Genomic DNA, 23,675 nt, shown 5'->3' on the forward strand with positions numbered 1-23,675 from the left:
GAACTGGTTAATCTGGTGCACTATGGTGCTCAGGTCAGCCTGGTGACCCTGATGCAAGGCGCCAGCCACGGAGAGTGGAATGGTTGAGGTAGAAACAGTCACGTTGGGAGGGGCATCGGCATCTGTGAGATTCCTAGCACCACCCTGCAAGCCTGGAGGAGGCTGTTGGAGGTGCTGCTGCTACTGTTGGAGCAAAAGAGCAGGGGGAGGCTGAGGACCTGGGTGACCAAGAGGACATCTAACATTGACATCTTCAGGCACTATATAGTGTAAAGTTAAAAAGTGGTTGTCTAGCACTGTTTGGGTCCATTTGCCCCCTTTAAGGAAAAGGTCACAGCAAATCAATACAATTACCCCGGCAAGGGGTAGGATGACAACCTTTCCCATGCACAAAGGAGTTCATTAATAGTGTGATTATGCATATTATATGATAAGCTGTATGACCAAAAGTATATGGTCATCCACAACTCCCATTGCTAAGAATTGTTGTACTAATAGATTAGAGTTAGACTGACTCTAACTCATACCCAATTTTGAAAAGCCAAACACCTTTCACGATTATGGAAGGTGGGTAAAATCCAGACAGCAGTACCGACTCTACCAGCTGTGCTATACGCTGAGAAATACACCAATACACACCAATCAGCCATAACATTAAAACCACCTGCTTGTTTCTACTCTCACTGTCCATTTTATCAGCTCCACTTACCATATATCAGCACATTGTAGTTCTACAATTACTGACTGTAGTCCATCTGTTTCTCTGCATGCTTTGTTAGCCCCCTTTCATGCTGTTCTTCAATGGTCAGGACCCCCCCACAGGACCACTACAGAGCAGGTATTATTTGGGTGGTGGATCATTCTTAGCACTGCATTGACACTGACATGGTTGGTGGTGTGTTAGTGTGTGTTGTGCTGGTATGAGTGGATCAGACACACTAATACTGATGGAGTTTTTAAACACCTCACTGTCACTGCTGGACTGAGAATAGTCCACCAACCAAAAATATCCAGCCAACATCGCCCTGTGGGCAGCGTCCTGTGACCACTGATGAAGGTCTAGAAGATGACCAACTCAAACAGCAGCAATAGATGAGCGATCGTCTCTGACTTTACATCTACAAGTTGGACCAACTAGGTAGGAGTGTCTAATAAAGTGGACAGTGAGAGGACACGGTATTTAAAAACTCCAGCAGCGCTGCTGTGTCTGATCCACTCATACCAGCACAACACACACTAACACACCACCACCATGTCAGTGTAGCTGCAGTGCTGAGACTGATCCACCACCTAAATAATACCGGCTCTGTGGTGGTCCTGTGGGGGTCCTGACTATTGAAGAACAAGGTGAAAGGGGGCTAACAAAGCATGTAGAGAAACAGATGGACTACAGTCAGTAAATGAAGAACTACAAAGTGCTTCTTTATGGTAAGTAGAGCTGATAAAATAGACAGTGTGTGTAGAAACGAGGTGGTTTTAATGTTATGGCTGATCGGTGTATGAACTGTAGATACAACACAGGCCCGTATTCATAATAAATGAATAAAACAGCTTTGGTTTCTCGTGTCGATGCGACACGTCGGCTGCATCTGTACGGGAGCGAATAGACGACTGTTGAGAGAGGAGGAAAGACACTGAGGGAACAAAAGACGACACAGAGACGGAGGGAGAATTTGACGATGATAAGCGCTCTCTGTGAAAACTGCTGTCTGGTTGCTGAAAGGAAGTCTTTGTATAAAACAAGCTTTCATCACTTCAAGCCAGAATGGGAGAGAGAAAGAAAGAGGAATAGGAAGCAAAAAAGAATGATGGGTAAAGAGGCTTCTGCCACTTATAACTACTGATTCTTTCTGTACACACACATCATTTACATGCATTTCTATGCATTTCTATTCACCCCTGGCTGCTGTATTTCTAGGCTGCCTGCTGTGCCCGAGACCACTCTTTTTAATGGTCTAATACGTATTCTGAACGCTCAAATAACTTCCTACACAGGGTTACGCTCTCACAAGGCTCTCTTACTTTAACAGTCAGCACCAAGATGAAGTAATTCTCAGCAATTCGGGAATTAATTAGGACTTGCTTGAGCACAAACGTGCAAACCTAATTGCAATTGTGACATGACCAAAATAACTTATTTGTCCTTTCTGCATGTTTTAAAGTTTATTTGATGTAAGCAGTGTGGTACATTAAACCTGACCGCTATTTACAGAGTACCTTGCATGTTACACGTGACAGTAACATGAGCCTGTGTGCAGATTTAAACACAGCGTACGTGCCAAGAAGCAACATACAAGCATATGCAAATGATGTAGAGTCATGCACTTTGTTACACATTTCACTTATTTACTAAGATGTGGGCAATGTGGCAGCCAGTGGATCTTCTAAAACCAGGTGTAAATGTAGTTATTAACTGTGACGGTGCACGCTGTGACTGTTAGTCAGGGTAGGGGTCTTCTGCAGAGAAAAAAAGACACAACTGGGTAATTGGATAAAACTAGCATTATACACCGATCAGCCATAACATTAAAACCACACTCACTGTCCATTTTATCAGCTCCACTTACCATATAGAAGCACTTTGTAGTTCTACAATTACTGACTGTAGTACATCTGTTTCTCTACATGCTTTGTTAGCCTCCTTTCATGCTGTCCTTCAATGGTCAGGACCCCCACAGAGCAGGTATTATTTAGGTGGTGGATCATTCTCAGCTCTGCAGTGAAACTGACATGGTGGTGGTATGTTAGTGTGTGTTGTGCTGGTATGAGTGGATCAGACACAGCAGCACTGCTGGAGTTTTTAAATGCAGTGTCCACTCACTGTCCACTCTATTAGACACTCCTACCTAGTTGGTCCACCTTGTAGATGTAAAGTCAGAGACGATCGCTCATCTATTGCTGCTGTTTGAGTTGGTCATCTCCTAGACCTTCATCAGTGGTCACAGGACGCTGCCCACGGGGCGCTGTTAGATAAATATTTTTGGTTGGTGGACCATTCTCAGTCCAGCAGTGACAGTGAGGTGTTTAAAAACTCCAGCAGCGCTGCTGTGTCTTATCCACTCATACCAGCACAACACACACAAACACACCACCACCATGTCAGTGTCAATGCAGTGCTGAGAATGATCCAACACCAAAATAATACCCACTTTGTAGTGTACCTGTGGGGGTCCTGACCATTGAAAAACAGCATGAAAGGGGGCTAACAAAGCATGCAGAGGAACAGATGGACTACAGTCAGTAATTGTAGAACTACAAAGTGCTTCTATATGGTAAGTGGAGCTGATAAAATGGACAGTGAGTGTAGAAACAAGGAGGGACAAAAATGTGATTGAGGGATTTAAAAATAAAAAATACCGTCCAAGATAACAGCAGATACGCTACAGATGATACGGACAGATATTTCTGTGAAGTATTTTTTTGACGTTCATCAATGCCGAGCCAGGAGCGATTTGAAGCTTTATCAATTAGCCGAATAACATAAATGCAAACTGCTGTTCTCAGATCAGCGCTGTGAAGCAAATCTGCAGACATGCACAATGAGAGGAGACACGTCTGGCTAGCTTTCAAGCACTCCGCTAATGACAAACAAAAACATGCCTTTCTCTCACTGCCAACTCAGCACTAATCACTTAGCGCTACGTCTAAGCAATTCTCTTAGCGCTTTACTTCTCTTTGTGCTCCTGCCAACAGATCAGGCTGATGATTACATAAATTTAGGAATGCACAGGCAAAGAAGACAACCACTCGCATTATTGAAGATGACTAAGGTAAAACAAAAAAATCACAATAAGGGAATTAGATATTTATTGTGTTGTATTATAATATTAGAGATAGGGCGGCACTGTCGCCTCACAGCAAGAAGGTCCTGGGTTCGATCGCCAGGTGGGGCGGTCCGGGTCCTTTCTGTGCGGAGTTTGCATGTTCTCCCCGTGTCCGCGTGGGTTGTCCGCCGAGAGCCGACCCCGCAACCGAACGGGACAAAGGCCGAGGAAGAAGAAGAAGGATTATAATATTAGAGATAATGATACATACACTGTACTACCAAAAGTTTGTGGACACCTGACCATTAACTTGTTTAACACTCTATATTAAAACCACAGGTAAATATGGCACGCACCTAGAAGAGGAATTACTTTGGCTCGCACAGAACTCTGACCTTAACCCCACTGAATATTTTTGGGATGACTTGAAACAGTGATCATGAGCCAGGCCTTCTTGTCCAACATCAGAGCCCTGATGGGCACAAATGACCACAAACACCCTTCCCAGAACGACTTCCCAATAATGTGAATGCTGTGATAGTTTTAAAGGAAGGTCAACTCTGTATTAATGCTTATGGTTTTGTAGGAGGCTAATGAACAAGCTCACACTTCAGTGTCCACATAATTTAGACCATATAATGTGTCAGATATACTGGGCAAGAATGAGTAGATCAATAGTCAACTTATAAAACTGTGTTCTGATGAAGGTTGACGTTAGCATGATTTTTCGAATGAAGTAAAACACGAGTATGACTAGCAGTATGAAATGACAAGATTTGATTAAGTGTTACACTACTGACTGAGGAAAATATATATTTAGCAAACCAGGCAAAGAATATAGCTTTTTGATACATAAACACGATATATACAGTATGTAAAGCCAGTGGGAGAAAACCGTTAACGATTTCACTCAGGTGTATTGAAATAGCCTTAACACTGACACATGCAATACCACTGTTTGACCAGCAGATGTCACCACACCAGTGACGTATCATGGTAAGTGTGAACGGTTTTATCTGGCGTTCAGCTTCATTAAAAAATCACTAAAATCTTTCATTTTATTGTTAAATTAAACTGTTGACTTTAATTGTTGATAGAATATACAATTTTTAGTAATAATGCATCAAATCATTAGCAGCAGGGCTTTAGGGAAATTATCAAAAATGAACTATGGCTAAAAGAAAACCTCATTCCCTGAATACACCAACAAATCTTACACAAAAAAACAACATTTTTATGTTTGGGTATCTGGATGTGTGATATACAAACTAAACAACAAAATAATAAATGTTCTGCTGCTTCTGTTTTCATATTGAGGAACTTTTTCGAATCGTCTATGGTTGTGGCCTCAAACACATCGAATCTTACTAAATAATTCCAATCCCAATTCCAAAAAAGTCAGGACAGTGAAACAGTAGTACAAAGACAAAATGTCATATTTCAGCCGAGCAATCAGAAATAATCAGCCTCACCTTAAATAATATTACAATAATATTATAACAAAATATCTACTGTTAAATACAGGCAACATAAGTTAACATTATTTTGATTTAAATCATGTTGTAACCCAACTTTAGGTCATACAGACTAGAAGTAGGTTCCAAGGTCAGTGATGTGATGTAGGAGTTGAACATCCTGCTACTGTAAAAACACCATCCATTTGCTTTGTTTATTTGCTGCATCGTTCAACTGAACTTAACCTATAAATCTTTATATTCTTTGGTAGGTTGAATATTTCTGATTGCAACTGTGTGTGTGTGTGTGTGTGTATGTACAAACTTAGAAATAGGATTTGTAATTAGTGTATATATCCAAAGTTAATAGTCAAACGTTACATATATTTTAGTTTTTCATTTACAGTTTATAAATCATTGCTTTGTTATTAGCTGCATTTTAGTATGTGAGATGTGACTTTACTTTTTGTCCTTGTTTTATTAAGGTATCTTAAAGTAAATGTGATGCTGTAGTAAAACCAAATTCTTCACTTAATAATAATAATTCATATGCTAAAGTTGAATTTTGGCCAATGAGCAATATTTAATAGCTCCTGGTCCACAAAAACGTATCTCCCCTGCAGCAGGAAGCACAAAGGTTCGAGATTTAAAAAAAAACACACACAAAATGACCTGCTTGACTCAGCTAATGACTTTGCATTATGTAAGCCACAGTTTCTACAGTTCTGTTGTCAGATGATGTGCACTAAAAATCCAATAATTTTTTTTACTGACTGATTTTTACATCCTTAGATGCTGGCTTGATTTTGAGGAAAAAGCAGAATGTAACATCCGACAGCAGTGTATACAGCACATTATACAAAACAAGCTACTTTGCAAGGCACTAGCACGTCGTTTCTTCCATATACTCTGATGGTTGGTCTAGGTCAGACTAAGTGCATGGTGTTTAATTTGCAGGGGATTAACAGTTTTGCTCATGCTCTATCAAGGTCTGTATAACCATTAAAGAGCTGAACTGAGCTGTATGGAGAAAGCTTTGCATGTGTATCATGTGATTAATATGTGTAGATATTAAAAAAAACAAAAGTTCAGCCGGGCTTGGGGCATCACGTCACTTATTGTCAAGACAACCTGTTTAGAGCATTTTATATCAGAGAGCTGCTTCTATTTACAGCTGACCCTGGTTGCCCCACTCAGCATTGCGTCATGACATCCAGCGGCCGGTGGCGCAAATAGTGTTTTAATCGAAAAGACAAAGATGATGGAAAAAAGAGCAATAAGAATGAAAACAGACTGCTGACGTGGCTCTTTAGAAGTTCAGCACAGTGGAAATACCCCTATAATAAGAAATGGTTTCAAAAAGATCGATGACAATGACATTATTAATTTCACTGTCCCTAATATTGAGAGTCTTTGGCTGTACTTCTTATTGTATTATCCATTATTAATATTCTTTTGACCCTTGATCCACCATCCTGTTCCCCAAGTTCATCGTAATTTAATCCGTATTAAAAGTGTGGAGTAGTGTAGTGTAGAACAGCTTTTGCCCAACAGGGAAAACCACTACTGCATTCTGAGGCCTTATTCAGGAACTGCAAGCAGACATGAAAAGAGGAAGCAGGGAAATAAAAGACATCTTGATAGTAGACTGAGCATCTTTAGTCTGCACATTTAGATCATCTAAATTGTTTACCCCCCTTGGAGTTGTTTGATAAGGGAGGTGCGGTCCAAGACGGGCAGTAAGAGGTGGTCTCAGTCAAGTTTCAAAAGAACTCTAGGTGTGATTACAGTGATAGAAGGATTCCACTCCACCAAAGAAGGTAAACCAAAAAAGTCTAGAGCAGACCATTTTAAGTGTGAGGTACACTACATGGACTAAAGTATGTAAACATCTGATCATGAGCTTGTTGGCTATGCCATTCCAATCCCACTAGACATTAATTTGACGTTAATGCTGTAACAACCTTCACTCCTCTGAAATGACTGAACCTAGTCATTTAACGGAGCATACATAAGGTCAGGCACCAAAGCTGGACGAGAAGGTCTGGCTCACAATGGACATTCAAATTCATCCCAGTGGTATTCAGGGAGGCTAAGGTCAGGATGCACTGGAGCTCCTCCACAACATCGTATTCACAACATCCTTCACTCTAATGGACCCACTTTGCGCACAGGGGCCTTCTCCACACTGTTGCAACAAAATGAAAAGCTAAGTTCATCGCAATTAAGGATCCGTATTAAAAGTGTGGAGTAGTGTAGCAGCCCCGGTCCACAGCTTTTGCCTGACAGTGAAAACCACTACTGCATTCTGAGGCCTTATTCAGGAACCGCAGGCAGACATGAAGAGAAGAAGACGGCGAATAAAAGACATCTTGATGGTAGACTGTCTGTCTTTATTCTAAGAAAGGTTCATATCTGCACGTTTAGATTATCTGGTCTGTTTACCCCCCTTGGTGTTGCTCGAGGGAGGTGAAAACTGAAATTAACGGTCCGAGACGGGCGGTGAGAGGTGGTCTCAGTCAAGTTTCAAAAGAACTCTAGATGTGATTACAGTGATAGAAGGATTTCATTCCACCAAAGAAGGTAAACCAAAAAGTATGTGAACACCTAATCATGACTATGCCATTCCAATCCCAATATACAGTGTATCACAAAAGTGAGTACACCCCTCACATTTCTGCAGATATTTAAGTATATCTTTTCATGGGACAACATTGACAAAATGACACTTTGACACAATGAAAAGTAGTCTGTGTGCAGCTTATATAACAGTGTAAATTTATTCTTCCCTCAAAATAACTCAATATACAGCCATTAATGTCTAAACCACCGGCAACAAAAGTGAGTACACCCCTAAGAGACTACACCCCTAAATGTCCAAATTGAGCCCTGCTTGTCATTTTCCCTCCAAAATGTCATGTGATTTGTTAGTGTTACTAGGTCTCAGGTGTGCATAGGGAGCAGGTGTGTTCAATTTAGTAGTACAGCTCTCACACTCTCTCATACTGGTCACTGAAAGTTCCAACATGGCACCTCATGGCAAAGAACTCTCTGAGGATCTTAAAAGACGAATTGTTGCGCTACATGAAGATGGCCAAGGCTACAAGAAGATTGCCAACACCCTGAAACTGAGCTGCAGCACAGTGGCCAAGATCATCCAGCGTTTTAAAAGAGCAGGGTCCACTCAGAACAGACCTCGCGTTGGTCGTCCAAAGAAGCTGAGTGCACGTGCTCAGCGTCACATCCAACTGCTGTCTTTGAAAGATTGGCGCAGGAGTGCTGTCAGCATTGCTGCAGAGATTAAAAAGGTGGGGTGTCAGCCTGTCAGTGCTCAGACCATACGCCGCACACTACATCAAATTGGTCTGCATGGCTGTCACCCCAGAAGGAAGCCTCTTCTGAAGTCTCTACACAAGAAAGCCCACAAACAGTTTGCTGAAGACATGTCAACAAAGGACATGGATTACTGGAACCATGTCCTATGGTCTGATGGGACCAAGATTAATTTGTTTAATTCAGATGGTCTCAAGCATGTGTGGCGGCAATCAGGTGAGGAGTACAAAGATAAGTGTGTCATGCCTACAGTCAAGCATGGTGGTGGGAATGCCATGGTCTGGGGCTGCATGAGTGCAGCAGGTGTTGGGGAGTTACATTTCATTGAGGGACACATGAACTCCAATATGTACTGTGAAATACTGAAGCAGAGCATGATCCCCTCCCTCTGGAAACTGGGTCGCAGGGTAGTGTTCCAGCATGATAATGACCCCAAACACACCTCTAAGACGACCACTGCTTTATTGAAGAGGCTGAGGGTAAAGGTGATGGACTGGCCAAGCATGTCTCCAGACCTAAACCCAATAGAACATCTTTGGGGCATCCTCAAGCGGAAGGTGGAGGAGCGCAAAGTCTCGAATATCCGCCAGCTCCGTGATGTCGTCATGGAGGAGTGGAAAAGCATTCCAGTGGCAACCTGTCAAGCTCTGGTAAACTCCATGCCCAGGAGAGTTAAGGCAGTTCTGGGAAATAATGGTGGCCACACAAAATATTGACACTTCAGGAACTTTCACTAAGGGGTGTACTCACTTTTGTTGCCGGTGGTTTAGACATTAATGGCTGTATATTGAGTTATTTTAAGGGAAGAATAAATTTACACTGTTATATAAGCTGCACATAGACTACTTTTCATTGTGTCAAAGTGTCATTTTGTCAGTGTTGTCCCATGAAAAGATATACTTAAATATCTGCAGAAATGTGAGGGATGTACTCACTTTTGTGATACACTGTACATTAATTTAATGTTAATGCTGTAACAATCTTTACTCTACTGAAAAGACCTTCCAGATGATTGGAGCCCACTCATTCAATGGAGCACCAAAGTTGGACAAGAAGGTCTGGCTCGTATTTAGTGAGGCTGAGGTCAGGGCATGTGCAAGCCACTAGAGCTCCTCCACAACATCCTTTGCTTTAATGGACCCCACTTTGTGCACAGGGGCCTTCTTCACACTGTTGTCACAAAATAAGAAGCTAAATTGTCTACATACTTTTGGCCATATAGTCAACTTATGATCTTAGCTAGAATTCTTTTATAGGCTGCTTAAAACTGAAGTGTGAACCCAAACATACCACACAAAAAATATATAGATGTATCAGTTTATCTCAAATTCAGACTAAGCAAACTAACAGGTGTGAAAGTGGCCAGAAATAGAACAGAGTAGACGTTACGGTCGAGAAAACAGGTCACAAATTACAGCAGAAAGGACCCTTCCTGTCTGGTGTTAAAATCTCAGAGGTGCATGTTAGAGCAATTTACTGAGCCAGTCTTCACCTGCCCAAAGCTATTTGGTCAATTTAGTGTGACACCAGCAGCTCACAGGGAGACAGATGAGGAAAGAGAATGAGAAAGTAAGCAAAGAGGAAGGAAGGAGAAAATCAGCAAATGCGCCATGTCTCTCTGTGGGCAGACCTCCTGTCAGATTAGCTCTGTCAGGCTGGCACATCATGGCCCGGAGATGTTGGCATGCACGTCACTGAAAGAGCTGCTAGCGCGGTGACTGATGAGCAGCACGTTGCCCTGAGGGGAGCCTCTATAAGCAGCAATTATAGAGACACAGCCACTAAAGTAGGAAGCCGTTCGAATTTTCAATAGGGAACGCGGATTGATGCTCGGTTGATGATCAGGAGCCAAGAAGTGACCACCCACTATTTCAATGGGCTTGGTTTTAAGATAATCTCGCCTTTATATCCTCCATAATCTCCTCATGCAATTCTTATAGAGGTAAACTAACTGTGTTTCAATCTCCGGTAGGCTTCCGTCCAGGCCAGGCGACTAACAGGAACAACTGGCTGTGCCTGAGAGAGGAATGTCAATGTAGTTCTCACTGCTGCTGCAAATGCAACCTTTCTACACAAGAGGTGGATGGCACAAGAAAGGGCATACAGCTTTCTGTGAGACTCCATCTCTGGCAGGTGAATAGGTGACTGCACTAGTGTCTAAGGCAATATGTAATAATCTGAGGCTCTTCTCAATCAGGGCACGGTTGGTTCAAAAAACAGCAGTTAGTCCGTGAGGTCAGCCTCTAATGTCAGATGGGAAGGCCTGGCTCACAACAGACATTCCAATTCATCCCAAAGGTGCTCAATAGGGTTGAGATGGGCTTGGTGCAGACCACTGAGGTTCATCCATATCAAACTCTTCAATGTCTTTATTGATGGACCTCCCTTTGTGGCCCATTTTTTTTAAAGTAAGCACTAAACAAGACAATTTGTTGAGATTGGTGGAACTCCCATTCTAAAAGCACAAGCAGTAATGTGGAGTTGTAGTCCCTTTTCAGTTACAACAGCCTCTACACTTCTAGGGTGGCTTTTTACGAGTGGGTGTGGCTAAAACATCTGAGATTACTCAACTGGAGAGTTGTTACCTTACATTCAATTATTGTTAATAGATAAATAAAAAAATATGGCATGTGCAAATATTTGGACACCTCTGGCAAATATCAGTTTGTCGATGCCTACTGTAGCCATCTCTTCATGGCGGAACACTTCTTGCACAAGTGACTTCTACTGTTTGGTCATGCATGAGTTACAGAGGGCATAACAAGTTACTCCTTACCTGTAACAAAACTGTAATTTGAACCTGCAGCAAGTGGTGGGTTCTTTATAAACCCTCATCAATACGGAGGATGCGTAGTCCTCTATCCTTTTCATTCCACTGCTCCTACCGGTGCCTCGACCAGACAGTACAAGCCACAGGTGCAGTGGCAGGATGGTGATACCCTATCCAGCTTTTGCTGCCTCGGACAAGGCTTAATACTCAGACAAATAGACTCCTGCCCCACCAAAGCCACCTAATCACAGGCAATCTTGGTTGGAGAGGAAGGCCATGGTATCAGATAGAATCAAAACATTTAACAAAGCCAAAACAGATTAGGATTAGCATCAGAGAGGAATTCTCAGCAGGAGAATAGTCTGCAAATTGGAGCAATTCAGAAAATGCCAACCAATGCTGCAGAAGTTTAGAGAATGTGGCATTATTTAGAGAAAGAGCTCCACCGCTCTTAAATGTTCTGGGTACTGTGTCTTTTATGTGTTAAAAAGTACAACCCAGTAAATCACCATATGAAAACTCTTTGTTACTAACATAAATCCAAGACCCTACCCAGGTGTTGAGAGACAAAGAGTCTACAGTGAGCTGGAACTCACAAAAAATGTTGACTGTCCAATGTAGTAAAATTCCTACGTTAATTAATAAAAGGCATCTCAAGCTTTACTGTCGCTGACATTCGACATCTTTCTCTTTCACTGCTCTTTTTAAAGTAGCAGGAGCGCTCGCTGGGAGGAAATGAGCTATAAAGCAAAAAAGACACAGATGAATAAGAATAAAAGCCCAGCGTTCTTCCCTGGAGAAAAGTCCCATATAAATGCGGTTGCATTGCTCTCGTCAGGCAGAAGTGGCTGAAAGATGAGCTTCAGATCAGGCAAAAGTAGACGGGGGGAAAAAAAAGTGGCCTGATGTGTTTCGGCGGGGGAGCTGAGGGCTGAAAGAGGCGTGCCGCGCACTCCAGAGCAAAGTGGAAAGGATGTATGTGCGAGGGGGTGAGCGCAGACTGACAATGGCAGGGGAACGGCCCAGTGTGCCGGTAATGGGGGCTCCTGGGGCTAGTCTGATTACTGCTATTCTCAAATCACTGTGCTGATGAAGGGGAGACGGAGAGGGAGCGCAAACGAGGGAGATGCAGAAAAAAACGCGACACAATGGAGAAAGTGAAAGGCATGGAGAGAAGTGGAATACAGAGACATGGAGCAAAAGAGTTCCAAGTGACAGCTCCGAGTGATGCACTACTGACATTTGTTTATGGATTGCTGGGTTCCTAGATCTAATGTTAACTAGATCTTTTGGGCCGTCTTATACTTAGAGGTGGTTATACCCTGACATGAACCTTCCCAACTTCCCAAGGTTGAATACTGTGGGTTTGCGGTTGCCATACCACCTCGGGCTGATCGTGCACCCTCCGCGGCGGCGACGTCTCAATGACTGTCTGCCCTATCAACTTTTGATGGTACTATAGGCGCCTATCATGGTGACCACGGGTAACAGGGAATCAGGGTTCGATTCCAGAGAAGGAGCCTGAGAAACGATTACTACATCCAAGGAAGGCAGCAGGCACGCAAATTACCCATTGCCGACACTGGGAGGTAGTGACGAAAAATAACGTTACAGGTCTCTTTCGAGGCCCTGTAATATCCTAAACCCATGGGTGAGGACCCACTGGAGGGCAAGTCTAGTGCCAGCAGCTGCGGTAATTCCAGCTCCAATAGCATATATAAGTTGCCGCAAGGCAAACCACCGCCTGTCCCAGACCCTGCCTCCCCGGCACCCCCCAAATGCCCTTGGCTGGGTGTCCGTTTCATGTGCCGAGTGTTCAAAGCGGGCCGCTTCTCGCCTGAATACCTGAGCTAGGAATAAAGGAACAGGACTCCGGTTCTATTTTGTGGGTTTACGGAACCAGGGCCATGATTAAAATGGACGGCCGGGGGCATTCGTATTGTGCCGCTAGAGGTGAAATTCTTGGACCGGCGCAAGACAGACAAAAGCGAAAGCATTTGCCAAGAATGTTTTCATTAATCAAAGTTGCCTTGATCGATTTTGACCCCTTTTTGGGAAACGGTATTCCTTTAGCTGTTCAATGTTGACGTCATGGTGGTTCAAGAAACCCTCTCAATTCTAGACCATCGGTAACTTGTTCTACAAACAAACCATTTTTGGCAGCTGAGACACTACAATATTGCCATAAAATGGTTTCAGAACAGGCACCTGCACCAGTGGATAAGAGGTAAGGATGAAAAACGAACAGGTGGAAAGCCTGGAAAAGAGCCGTACACATAAAACGTTTCAAATCGAGGGACGAGGCAAGGCACGGCGCACATGACAAATGAAGCCTGGAAATGGGTCAAGCTCAAACTGTGAGTGAAGCCTCTAGAGACGGTTCATCCTCCGAGGGAGGAGCGGAAGGTGTTTTTTTTTTTTATAAGAGTCCAGATGCACCAGAACACACACTGTTCCTGTGGTTAAGCGCTTCATGAATATGCTAGTCAGACACCTGCAGAGTCTCGCTTCCATTTCCATTCTCCGCCCGAGTCAATGCTCTTTAGCTGGCTTTTTTTCTTTCCTGTGACACTCGTCTCCCTGCGTCTCTTCCTCTCCTGCTTCCTCTCTGAGTGGATAGTGATATCTGCTGCCACTGTTGACGCTGTCTGTCTGTCTAACCGGGTTTAGCCTCCCTACCGAGATTGAGTCCTCATTATCACCCGTCAGCCTCCCCCGAGAGCGCGCTCTACAGGGGCACGCAGCAGAAAGAGAGGGAGGGGGAAGGAAGAGGTAAACAGGGGGAAGGTGTGCAAAAAGAGACAGCTAGGAAAACAAAGTGGGAGGTGTTATGGGTGAGGAAAATTAGGTTGAAAGAAAAGGAAAGACCGAATGACAAGCTTCCTGTGGTTAGATATTATCACAGGGCTTCTTCTAATGAATACACACAGCTAAGTGTTTCAGCCACACCCACTGCTAACAGGTACAGCAGATGCATTTGAAGAAAATGCATTTGCCTCCAACTTCGTGCCAACTGTTTGGAAAGGCTCTTTCTTCTCCCTGCACGGCAGTCCCTGAGCACAAAGCAAGGTGATGCAACAAGGCACCCCCACACAACATGCTACCACTGCCGGGTTTGCTATAAAGCTACAGTAAAGCATTGAATTTGCTTTCCACCTTGATTTTCCAACCAAAATTCTAACCAAATGATTCTTTGTAAGTGTCTTCCAAGCGCTGTTTTACTGTGTTTTCAGAAGTCTTGAAAACGGGGGGTATTCCAAATAACTTGATCTCATTTCAATTCCTCAACTGCTGCAGACTTCCACTAATGACCGAGGAAGGTTGTGACTATTACACACCCTAAGTGACCCACATGTTGTCCATGACCCAGGCAACACAAACAATCATCAATACAAAAACAAAAACAAAACATAATTAATAAAAATGGTGGCAATCTGTAATATAAAGCCATTTTTTTGGCTCGCAGCCCCAGGGTTTTAAAAACCCTGCAGCAGCCGACTGCCTCTTTTCAACTGCACGAGGCAGGATCATATGGAGATCTGTATCTCGCACGGAGAGTCATGCACCGATCTCCATTATCCCCCGTCTCACTGTGCAGACACCATCAACCAGACAGCAGAGGTCATAACTACAGCTGTTATGAGGAATCCCATCTGGCACTCCCACACTCGGACGAGCCAATCATTCTCCATATAGGCGCCAATATAGGCAGGTAACAGAGCTGGGACTGGAACTCAGGAGTCCAAGATGTCAGGACTAGTGTGCTAGCATGTTTTATCGCTATGCTAACCAAACACTTTCATAGAGTCTTTAAAGAAATGTGAGCTTGCCGGCCACTCCTGGGTAGATTCAGCTCTTGTTTTTGATGTTCTCAATTCGTACGATTTGTACCAGCAACCTTAACAGCTACACTTAAACTGCCAACATACAAACTAACACAGGCAGTAAAATACAGGGCGGTTACTATTTAACACCACCGTGTGTATGCGGTGCTAGAGGCCGAGAGAGGCATAAAACCAGAAGACAAGGGAGAGGTAGGGCTGAATGGCAGCATGGGAGCAGCAGGTGCTCTCTGTGTGTGGAGGTGATGGAGGTTTGAGTTGATGGCTGCCGCTCTCCTGCTGCGCCCCCGAACAACAGTGCCTAATTTCATCGAGCGCTCAACATTATTGAAAAGGACAGGCTTGGACGGGCAGCAGGGCTTCCTGCAAGAGTGTGTGTGTGTGTGTGCTGAGAACGGGGGCGCGACTGACAGGTGCATGGTGAAAAGCAGTGCTTATTGGGCATTGGATGTCACTCAGGACTGTCGTTCAGACTGGCAAAGATAAACCTCGGGCTTTTCTTCAGGGGTCTGGAGCTCACACAGATATGCCAGGAGGACGAGGACAGAATTAGTCGTCAATGATCGTTCATTTACTTCATTTGATAACCTGTCCAGTGATGCATCTGGGATGACCGATAACCTGCACACTGTATTGATAAAAATAATTACAGAATATGTGACGGATCTTCAAAAAGTTTTCACACATATATTTTGGTTGGAAACGATGAGGGTGGGAGGAGTAGTAATTGGTCAATTCCAAGAGACTGAGCGAGAGCTTATAGTCCGGATTTAGTGCCAACTGATTTCCACCTTTTATGGACGCTCAAAGAAGCTTTAAGGGGAAGAAAATTTCCCCAAAGATTTTTGGCCGATGGCATTAAAAATTAGGTACAACACTGGGAAAAATGGATATACACCCTCCTTGGACACCATGGGGTAGGGGGGCAGCGGCGGAGAAAGCACATCCAGAGAATCACGCACGGTCCTCCATTATTCACCATTTATGTGTAGGCGCCTTCGTCAAGCCAGCAGGGACCACAATAAGGAACAATGAGGAATCCGTTCGACCCGCCCACTCAACAGACACAGCCAATTACGTTTGTGCAGGTGCCTGCCTGGTCGATAGTAGAGTGTGTGTGTGTGTGTTAATGCGTACTCACATTTCTGAAGTCCAGTGTTCATCTGCGAGTGGGGAAGAAGCTGAAGAGAGAGGTCACCTGGCCCTGGCAAACAGGCCAGCATCTCACACACACACTCGCACTCCTAGTGCAACATGGGACACACACTCCTCCTCACACTGCAGAGACACAAAGATACAGAGACACACACAAGGTTAGTAACACGTCCATGAACCAACTACGATCTATAATGCCACGACCTAGTCATCTCTCTTGATGACTGTCAGATGACAAGGCACGAAACCTTGGTGCTTTTCTCTTCATGTAGCCAACATGACAAGATTGTGCCAGTTCCTCCTCTACAACATCAAAAACATTTGCACAGTTCTCTCCATGGAAGCCACTCAGATTCTTGTCCGGTCATTTGTAATCTCACGGTTGGACTACTGCAACTCCCTCCTGGCTGGTGCTCCCATGTCCACTATTAAACCCTTACAACTCATTCAAAATGCAGCTGCTCACCAACCTAAATGCTGCCACATCACCCCACTGCTGCGTTCTCTTCACTGGCTTCTGGTAGCTGCCCACATTCAGTTTTAAACAGTGATGCTCACCTACAAAGTCAAAGCCTGGAGCAGTATAAAGCTGCCAGCCATTGGATTCTGGAGCAAGGAACTGATACATTTGTATTTGGAGAAAAAAAAAAAATTGCATAAATAAATAGTGCTGTGACACGACAGCATCCTGAGCAAAAATATAGCTTCATAAAAAGTGGCCCGTCATGTTTGGTGTGGAACAACTTGACTGGTCAGCACAAAGCCATGACCCATGACACTGACAATATGCAGGCTTGGTGGTCCAAATCATTCTGACCTCAATAATGTCTCTAAATGGACAATGGACATCTATGTAGTCATGTTTCCAAATCCAGAAGAAGAACAGTTTTTGATTTGTTGATGTCTACTGTAAGTATTTGTGCCATATAGTGTTTCTATGACTGCAATATTTCTCCTGACCACCATCCCCCTCCCCCCAACACACACGTATTAGCTTTCTAACTCTCCATACTAAACCCACACACACACACAGTCACAGTTACGCTTGCTCCGGGGCCAGCTGTGTGCTCCATGCAGATAGAACCTAATCCTGGCCGCCCTGCCCACAGATCAGAGATGGGTCACTCTGCCGCCTTTCAATTTTAGACCTTGCTCCCTCACTCGAAGCAGGTGAGCCAAGTTTGATACCCAATCTAAACTTTCATTAAACATCAAACGCAACCTGGCCAGCAAAGTAGAGCCGAGGCCTCGGGGACGGTGGACGAAAGTAATTCAACCTCCATCCTACTTCTTTTTCTACACTAAACTTTTGCTCATACAAGCATGGCTTACAAGTCTAATAATATATTTATACACGTACAGCATGTACAAAGATATGTTAAAAATAATTAAAAAACAGATTTTGTACATTAAATCTGACTTTTATTTAATTGCAGACAGTATTGGGGATGGAAGCAACTTAAGGTAGTATTATGGGCTAGTAATAAGCTACAAAAAGTAATTGTAAACAGGTGATATCAAAAGGTGATTGTAATCATGATTTGGAACAGTATCCAAGCATTATCCATGATGTTCCTCAAAAAAAGACTGGAAAATTTGCATATTTCTCCCTCTACAGTGCATAATATTATTAAAGATTCAAGTGATCTGGAGGAATTTCAGGAGCTTTTTCTGATTCAGCATTATAGATATCATCATTAGGTTAAAAAAATCTCATTGCGCTGGTTAAGAATGCAAATGTTGCCGCTCAGGTGGTGCAGTGGTAAAATACGCTAGCACACCAGAGCTGGGGTTTTGAATACATCGTTTCGAATCTCAGCTCTGCCATCCGGCTGGGCTGGACGGCTATATGAACAACGTTTGGCTGTTGTTCATACAGGGTTAGGGAGCCGGATAGGGACCTCATAACTGATGCAATTACGACCTCTGCTGGCTGGTTGATGGCCTCTGCACAGGGTGTGGTTCTCCGTGCACAGGGCTGATTCACATATGAACTCGGCTGGTGCAGGTGAAAAAAAGGAGGGGACATGAGTCAGTTCGCTCTCCTCAATCAGGGGTGGGGATCAGCATTGGTAGAGAGGAAGCGTAATGCAATCGAGTAATTGGATACAACTAATAATGTAGTAGTATGAGTAATGTAGAAAACATGCCATTAATATAAAAAATTCAATAAAAAAGAGGAGCAGATAGTGTATCTTATCAGAATGTTGTAAATGAGCTTGTCTACCTACTGAGCAAAGCTGCTCAAGAAGCTAATTATCTCTTTTCCGCATATTTAAAAATGTCACTCTGAACAGCAAGTCAGAGCTTCCTGCATCCACACTAAATTCATAAAACTTGAGATTTTGATTCCCCACCTAGCAGTAAGTCAGTGCAGCTGATTTTTATTAGAAAACAGAACTTCTGCGAAAGGATTTTCTATCGTTTAAGCATTTATAATGACCTGGAGGATTATAACCTTCACAGATTGATTTAATGTTTGTGTTTATAACTTAAATCACAGGGAAATTTCTAAAGTATTTATTTATTAGGATTTTAATGTCATGTTTTACACTTTGGTTACATTCATGACAAGATTCATCAGTTAAAGTTTTAATGTCAAACACAGTCATGGACAATTTTGTATCTCCTATTCACCTCACTTGCATGTGTTGGACTGTGGGAGGAAACTGAAGCTCCCGGAGGAAACCCAGACATACACAGGGAGAACATCTTTGAAACCAGACAGGCTTCATCAAGAAATTTGTCCCCTAAAAGCTGACGTTTCCCATAAACTCAGAAAGACGTGTGTGCGACTGGCACTTTGCTCAGCGCTCAGCTTTTTCCCTCACTGTTTCACTTTTAAACTTGTGTTATAGCTCGGGGTTCTGAGAAATTGTGAGAATCAGCTTTCTGAGAGAGTCTAAAAAAAAAGAATAGAATAAAATATATGCAGTTCCATGGGATACCTTGAAACTCAACACCTTTTAAACTCCACGCCACTCCCAGAACCAATTGACGCTGAGTTTCAAGGTACCACTGTAATGTTATTCTCCAATAAAAAACAACTCATGCTCCAGTTAACCTTGTTTTGTTAACGTATGTTGTTGGGAAGAGCTTTGCCAGCTTTACTAGTTTGCATTTCTATTTAATTACTATATTTAGCTGTAACAGACTTCTAGTTCTGACTCAGTATAACTCTACCTTCCGACTGCTGAACCAGCTCTGGTGCTGCTATTTAAGTTCACATTACTGTTCTGCATTACTGCCGTGTTAAGCTCTTTGTCATTTAATAAGGATAAAACTGTGTTGACAAGAAACTCAATGACATGGTTAATAATTTATTATACTGTTATCAAAGCAGTACAATCCTGTATATCAGTACACCATAAAAGGATTCGAATCCTCCTGGGTGCTCGCCGACAGCAGCTGGGATTCGGTCAGTGTAGATTGATGCATTAAGTGTTCATTTGGTGTAACTGTAACACGGTCTAGACAGTGTATTTCGGTCTGTACCAGAATTCATTACTCCCAGCTGGCTAAAAATTCACACAAGGGTAAACAAGCCTGGGTTTCATTCAAACAAACTAAATCTGGCATGTGAATGCTGCCTGTCTCATTATGTTTAAGGTCACCAATTCTTTAGGGCACATTTACAAATGTGGTTTCCATTCTGGTGCTATTTGTTTAGGCAGGTGAGAAAACAGTAAATCACGCTGATCTGAGACTGAAGATTTAGATTGTAGAGACCAATTTAAACCAATTGTGTGAAGTTGTCTAAACTGGCAAAAAAAGACAAAACTGACATGGCGGTGGTGTGTTAGTGTGTGTTGTGCTGGTATGAGTGGATAAGACACAGAAGCGCTCTGCCGGAGTTTTTAAATACCGTGTCCACTCACTGTCCACTCTATTAGACACTCCTACCTAGTTGGTCCACCTTGTAGATGTAAAGATCGCTCATTTATTGCTGCTGTTTGAGTTGGTCATCTTCTAGACCTTCATCAGTGGTCACAGGACACTGCCCACAGGGTGCTGTTGGCTGGATATTTTTGGTTGGTGGACTATTCTCAGTCCAGCAGTGACAGTGAGGTGTTTAAAAACTTCATCAGCACTACCAGCACAACACACACTAACACACCATCACCATGTCAGTGTCACTGCAGTGCTGAGAATGATCCACCACCCAAATAATACCTGCTCTGTGGTGGTCCTGTGGTGGTCCTGACCATCGAAGAACAGGGTGAAAGCAGGTTAACAAAGCATGCAGAGAAACAGATGGACTACAGTCAGTAATTGTAGAACTACAAAGTGCTCCTATATGGTAAGTGGAGCTGATAAAATGGACAGAGAGTGTAGAAACAAGAAGGTGGTTTTAATGTTATGGCTGAACAAAACAAGGCTGCAAAACCTTGTTAAAAATGCATGACTTTTGAGCTCTCAGATGGCACTGTATTGTGATGAGATGAGATGTTATGCTATTACATTAAATATAGCCAAGAGGGTCAAGAGTACCTCGGAAAACTGATGTCAATCAACACAATCCACAAGTGCATCTAAGCATGTCTCATAATGGAAACGTCTGGAGCATCATGAAGAGGAGAATTAGACAACGGTGACCGAAGACTGTTGAGCAGCTGGGGTCTTGGTCAATTAAAGCATGACATTACATTTTCAGCATTTAATAAACGCTTTTATCCAAAGCGACTTACAGTTGTGGCAGTATACAATCTAAGCAATTAAGGGTTAGGGGTATTGCTCAAGGGCCCAACAGTGGCAACCTGGCAGTGGTGGGGCTTAAACCTTTTGATTACTAGTCCAGTACCTTAACCAGTAAGCTACAACTGCCATTTGCATGACACTAAGCAAGTAATCTGTCAAAAGTGAAGCTCTTTAAATTACAAAATTAAGAACATCCAGGTTTCCCAGTCATGTAAAAACACACAGCAGCATTTGTGAGCAACCCTAGTCGATTCAATTACAGTATTCACCACGGCAGACACACTTTGCCTAAGGAACAAAGGCAGCACTGGCAAGCTAATGGCTGGTCATTTGTGTCTAGCAGACACATCCTCTCACTTTTTCCTCCTTCCTTAAATCGTTTTTCTTTCTGTTTCTTTCTGTATTTTAAATCTCTCAATAAATAAAAAGGAGAAATAACTACAAGTGGACAAACATCCCACAGGAGAGGCAATTATCTGACAAACAGGGTATAGGAGCATAGACCTGGAGAGAGATTTATAAAGGTCAGAACAATGGCTCATTTAAAGCCTCCTGGTAGGGGTGACCACAAGCACTAATGAAGCTGAGTTACATGTACACTGTATTGCCAAAAGTATATGGAAAGCTGACCATTAACTTGTTGGACGTCCTATTCCAAAGCCATGGGGATTCATAAGAAATGAGAAACGTTGACAGCACACCAGAGTTTAAATCTCAGCTCTGCTACCGGCAGGCTGGGCGCCTATACGGACAGTGATCGGCTTGTTCGTCAAGGTTGGATGCCAAAGGGAACTGGTGCAATTATGACCTCTGTTGGCTGATCGATTGCGCCTGCACAGGGACGAGGGATAATGGGGATCAGTGCGTGACTCTTGGGGCTAGAGACTGAACCCTATTCGAACCTGCTTTGTGCTGTTGAAAAGATGCAGTCGGCTACTAAGTTTTTTCAAGCAACCCAAATGGAAGGACCCAGACTGCCCCACCTGGGGATCAAACCCAGGACCTTCTTGCTGTGAGGTAACAGTGCTACCCACATAGCCACCGTGCCGACTTATAAAGTGTAATGTAAAACCTCCACAAGGGGGCATACATGTACAAGTAAATGTTTTAATGTACCTGTAAAAAAATTTTTTTGCCTCAGGACCCACCCAACCCTGGGCTACTACACACATACCAAAGGAGTAGATGTCACGTCAAGTCAATTTTTATTTGTATAGTGCTTTTTACAATGGACATTGTCTCAAAGCAACCATACAGAGTCCAGGACCAACCAAACCGAGGGCGACAGTGGCAACTTTCTTAAAATTACAGGAAGAAACCTTGAGAGGAACCAGACTCAGCAGGGACCGCCATCCTCCTTGGGTTTCCTGGAGGATAATTTGATGCCAAAGAGTTCCTTAACAGTGACACATTCCGTTCCTGTCCTACACAGACAAGGGTTTATCTGGATTACCTGAATCTTTCCACAATATTATGTACAGTAGATAGTGAAAGACTTCCAGTCAGGAGTGGAAGTCAAGTCAAATGTATCTGTATAGCACTTTATCTGTATAACAGACATTGTCTCAAAGCAACCTTACAGAATCCAGGACCAACAGACCAAAAATCCCTGTTGAGCAAGCCAAGGGCGACAGAGGCAAGGAAGCCTTGAGAGGAACCAGACTTAGAAGGGACCCCCGTCCTCCTTGGGTGGCCTGGAGGATAATTTGAATAAAGTAAGCAAGCAGGAGTAGAGAGGAAGCTAAATGCAACCGGGTAATTGAATATGACTAGATTGAATATACACAGAACTATTTTAATGGTACAATATTGTACAATGGGCGGCACGGTGGCTATGTGGGTAGCACAGTCGCCTCACAGCAAGAAGGTCCTGGATTCGATCCCCAGGCGGGGCGGTCCGGGTCCTTTCTGTGTGGAGTTTGCATGTTCTCCCCGTGTCTGTGTGGGTTTCCTCCGGGAGCTCCGGTTTCCTTCCACAATCCAAAGTCAGGTTAATTGGAGACACTGAATTGCCCTATAGGTGAATGGGTGTGTGTGTCGCCCCTGCAATGGACTGGCACCCCGTTCAGGGTGTTACCGTGTGCCTTGCGCCCATTGAAAAGCTGGGATAGGCTACAGCACCAACCGACCCTGATTGGATAAGCGGTTAAGAAAGTGAGTGAGTGCCTATTGTACAATTTTTAAGCACTTTGATAGAAATGAAACTAAGGATTAGAGGGGTAAGTTGAGATAGATCTTTGCTCCAAGTGCTGACCGAGAATAAACCGTGAAAGTCACTCCTCTTTGATGTTTGACCTCTCTACTGCACATCCCGTTCCCAGTGATGATGCATCTCTCTCGCCCATCTCTCCATCCGCCCTCGGCGCTGAGCTGACTACACGCCGAGATAAGCTAAAGGCTTTTAACTTTTCCGTCCACCGCTCTCTCGTTCTCCTCTCCACATTATGTCTATCTTCACCCAACAACCACCCCCCCAGCCAGCATCTCTCCTTCCTGCCTGATTTGCAGCTTGTCCTGCCATATGGCACCGATCCCTTGCCCTCGATTCCCCGCGTCACCATGCATTAGCTCTAATTGGCCTGACGTGTTCGTTCTGCTTCCTGAAGGATTTGGAGGTGCGCGCGCCGCTCCAGTTCAGCCGCTTTTCTTTCTCTCTCGG

General features: G+C 43.6%; 1 protein-coding gene across 4 annotated transcripts in view; it reads right to left on the bottom strand.

The window, feature by feature from the left end:
• The window catches only part of fam222ba (family with sequence similarity 222 member Ba), an 83,580-nt gene that overhangs the window by 5,303 nt on the left and 54,602 nt on the right, over window positions 1–23,675 (bottom strand). For 3 of the 4 annotated variants that reach the window (XM_062988689.1, XM_062988688.1, XM_062988690.1), the window contains exon 2: window positions 16,305–16,441. In XM_062988689.1, the coding sequence (XP_062844759.1) occupies window positions 16,305–16,386 (82 nt within the window). In that variant the 5' untranslated portion in view covers window positions 16,387–16,441. Of the gene's footprint in view, window positions 1–3,856; window positions 3,997–16,304; window positions 16,442–23,675 lie in introns of those variants that run through there. The other variant, XM_062988691.1, reaches the window with a different exon arrangement.

The sequence above is a fragment of the Trichomycterus rosablanca genome, chromosome 26, assembly GCF_030014385.1.
Source record: "Trichomycterus rosablanca isolate fTriRos1 chromosome 26, fTriRos1.hap1, whole genome shotgun sequence".
NCBI classification, from domain to species: Eukaryota; Metazoa; Chordata; class Actinopteri; order Siluriformes; family Trichomycteridae; genus Trichomycterus; species Trichomycterus rosablanca.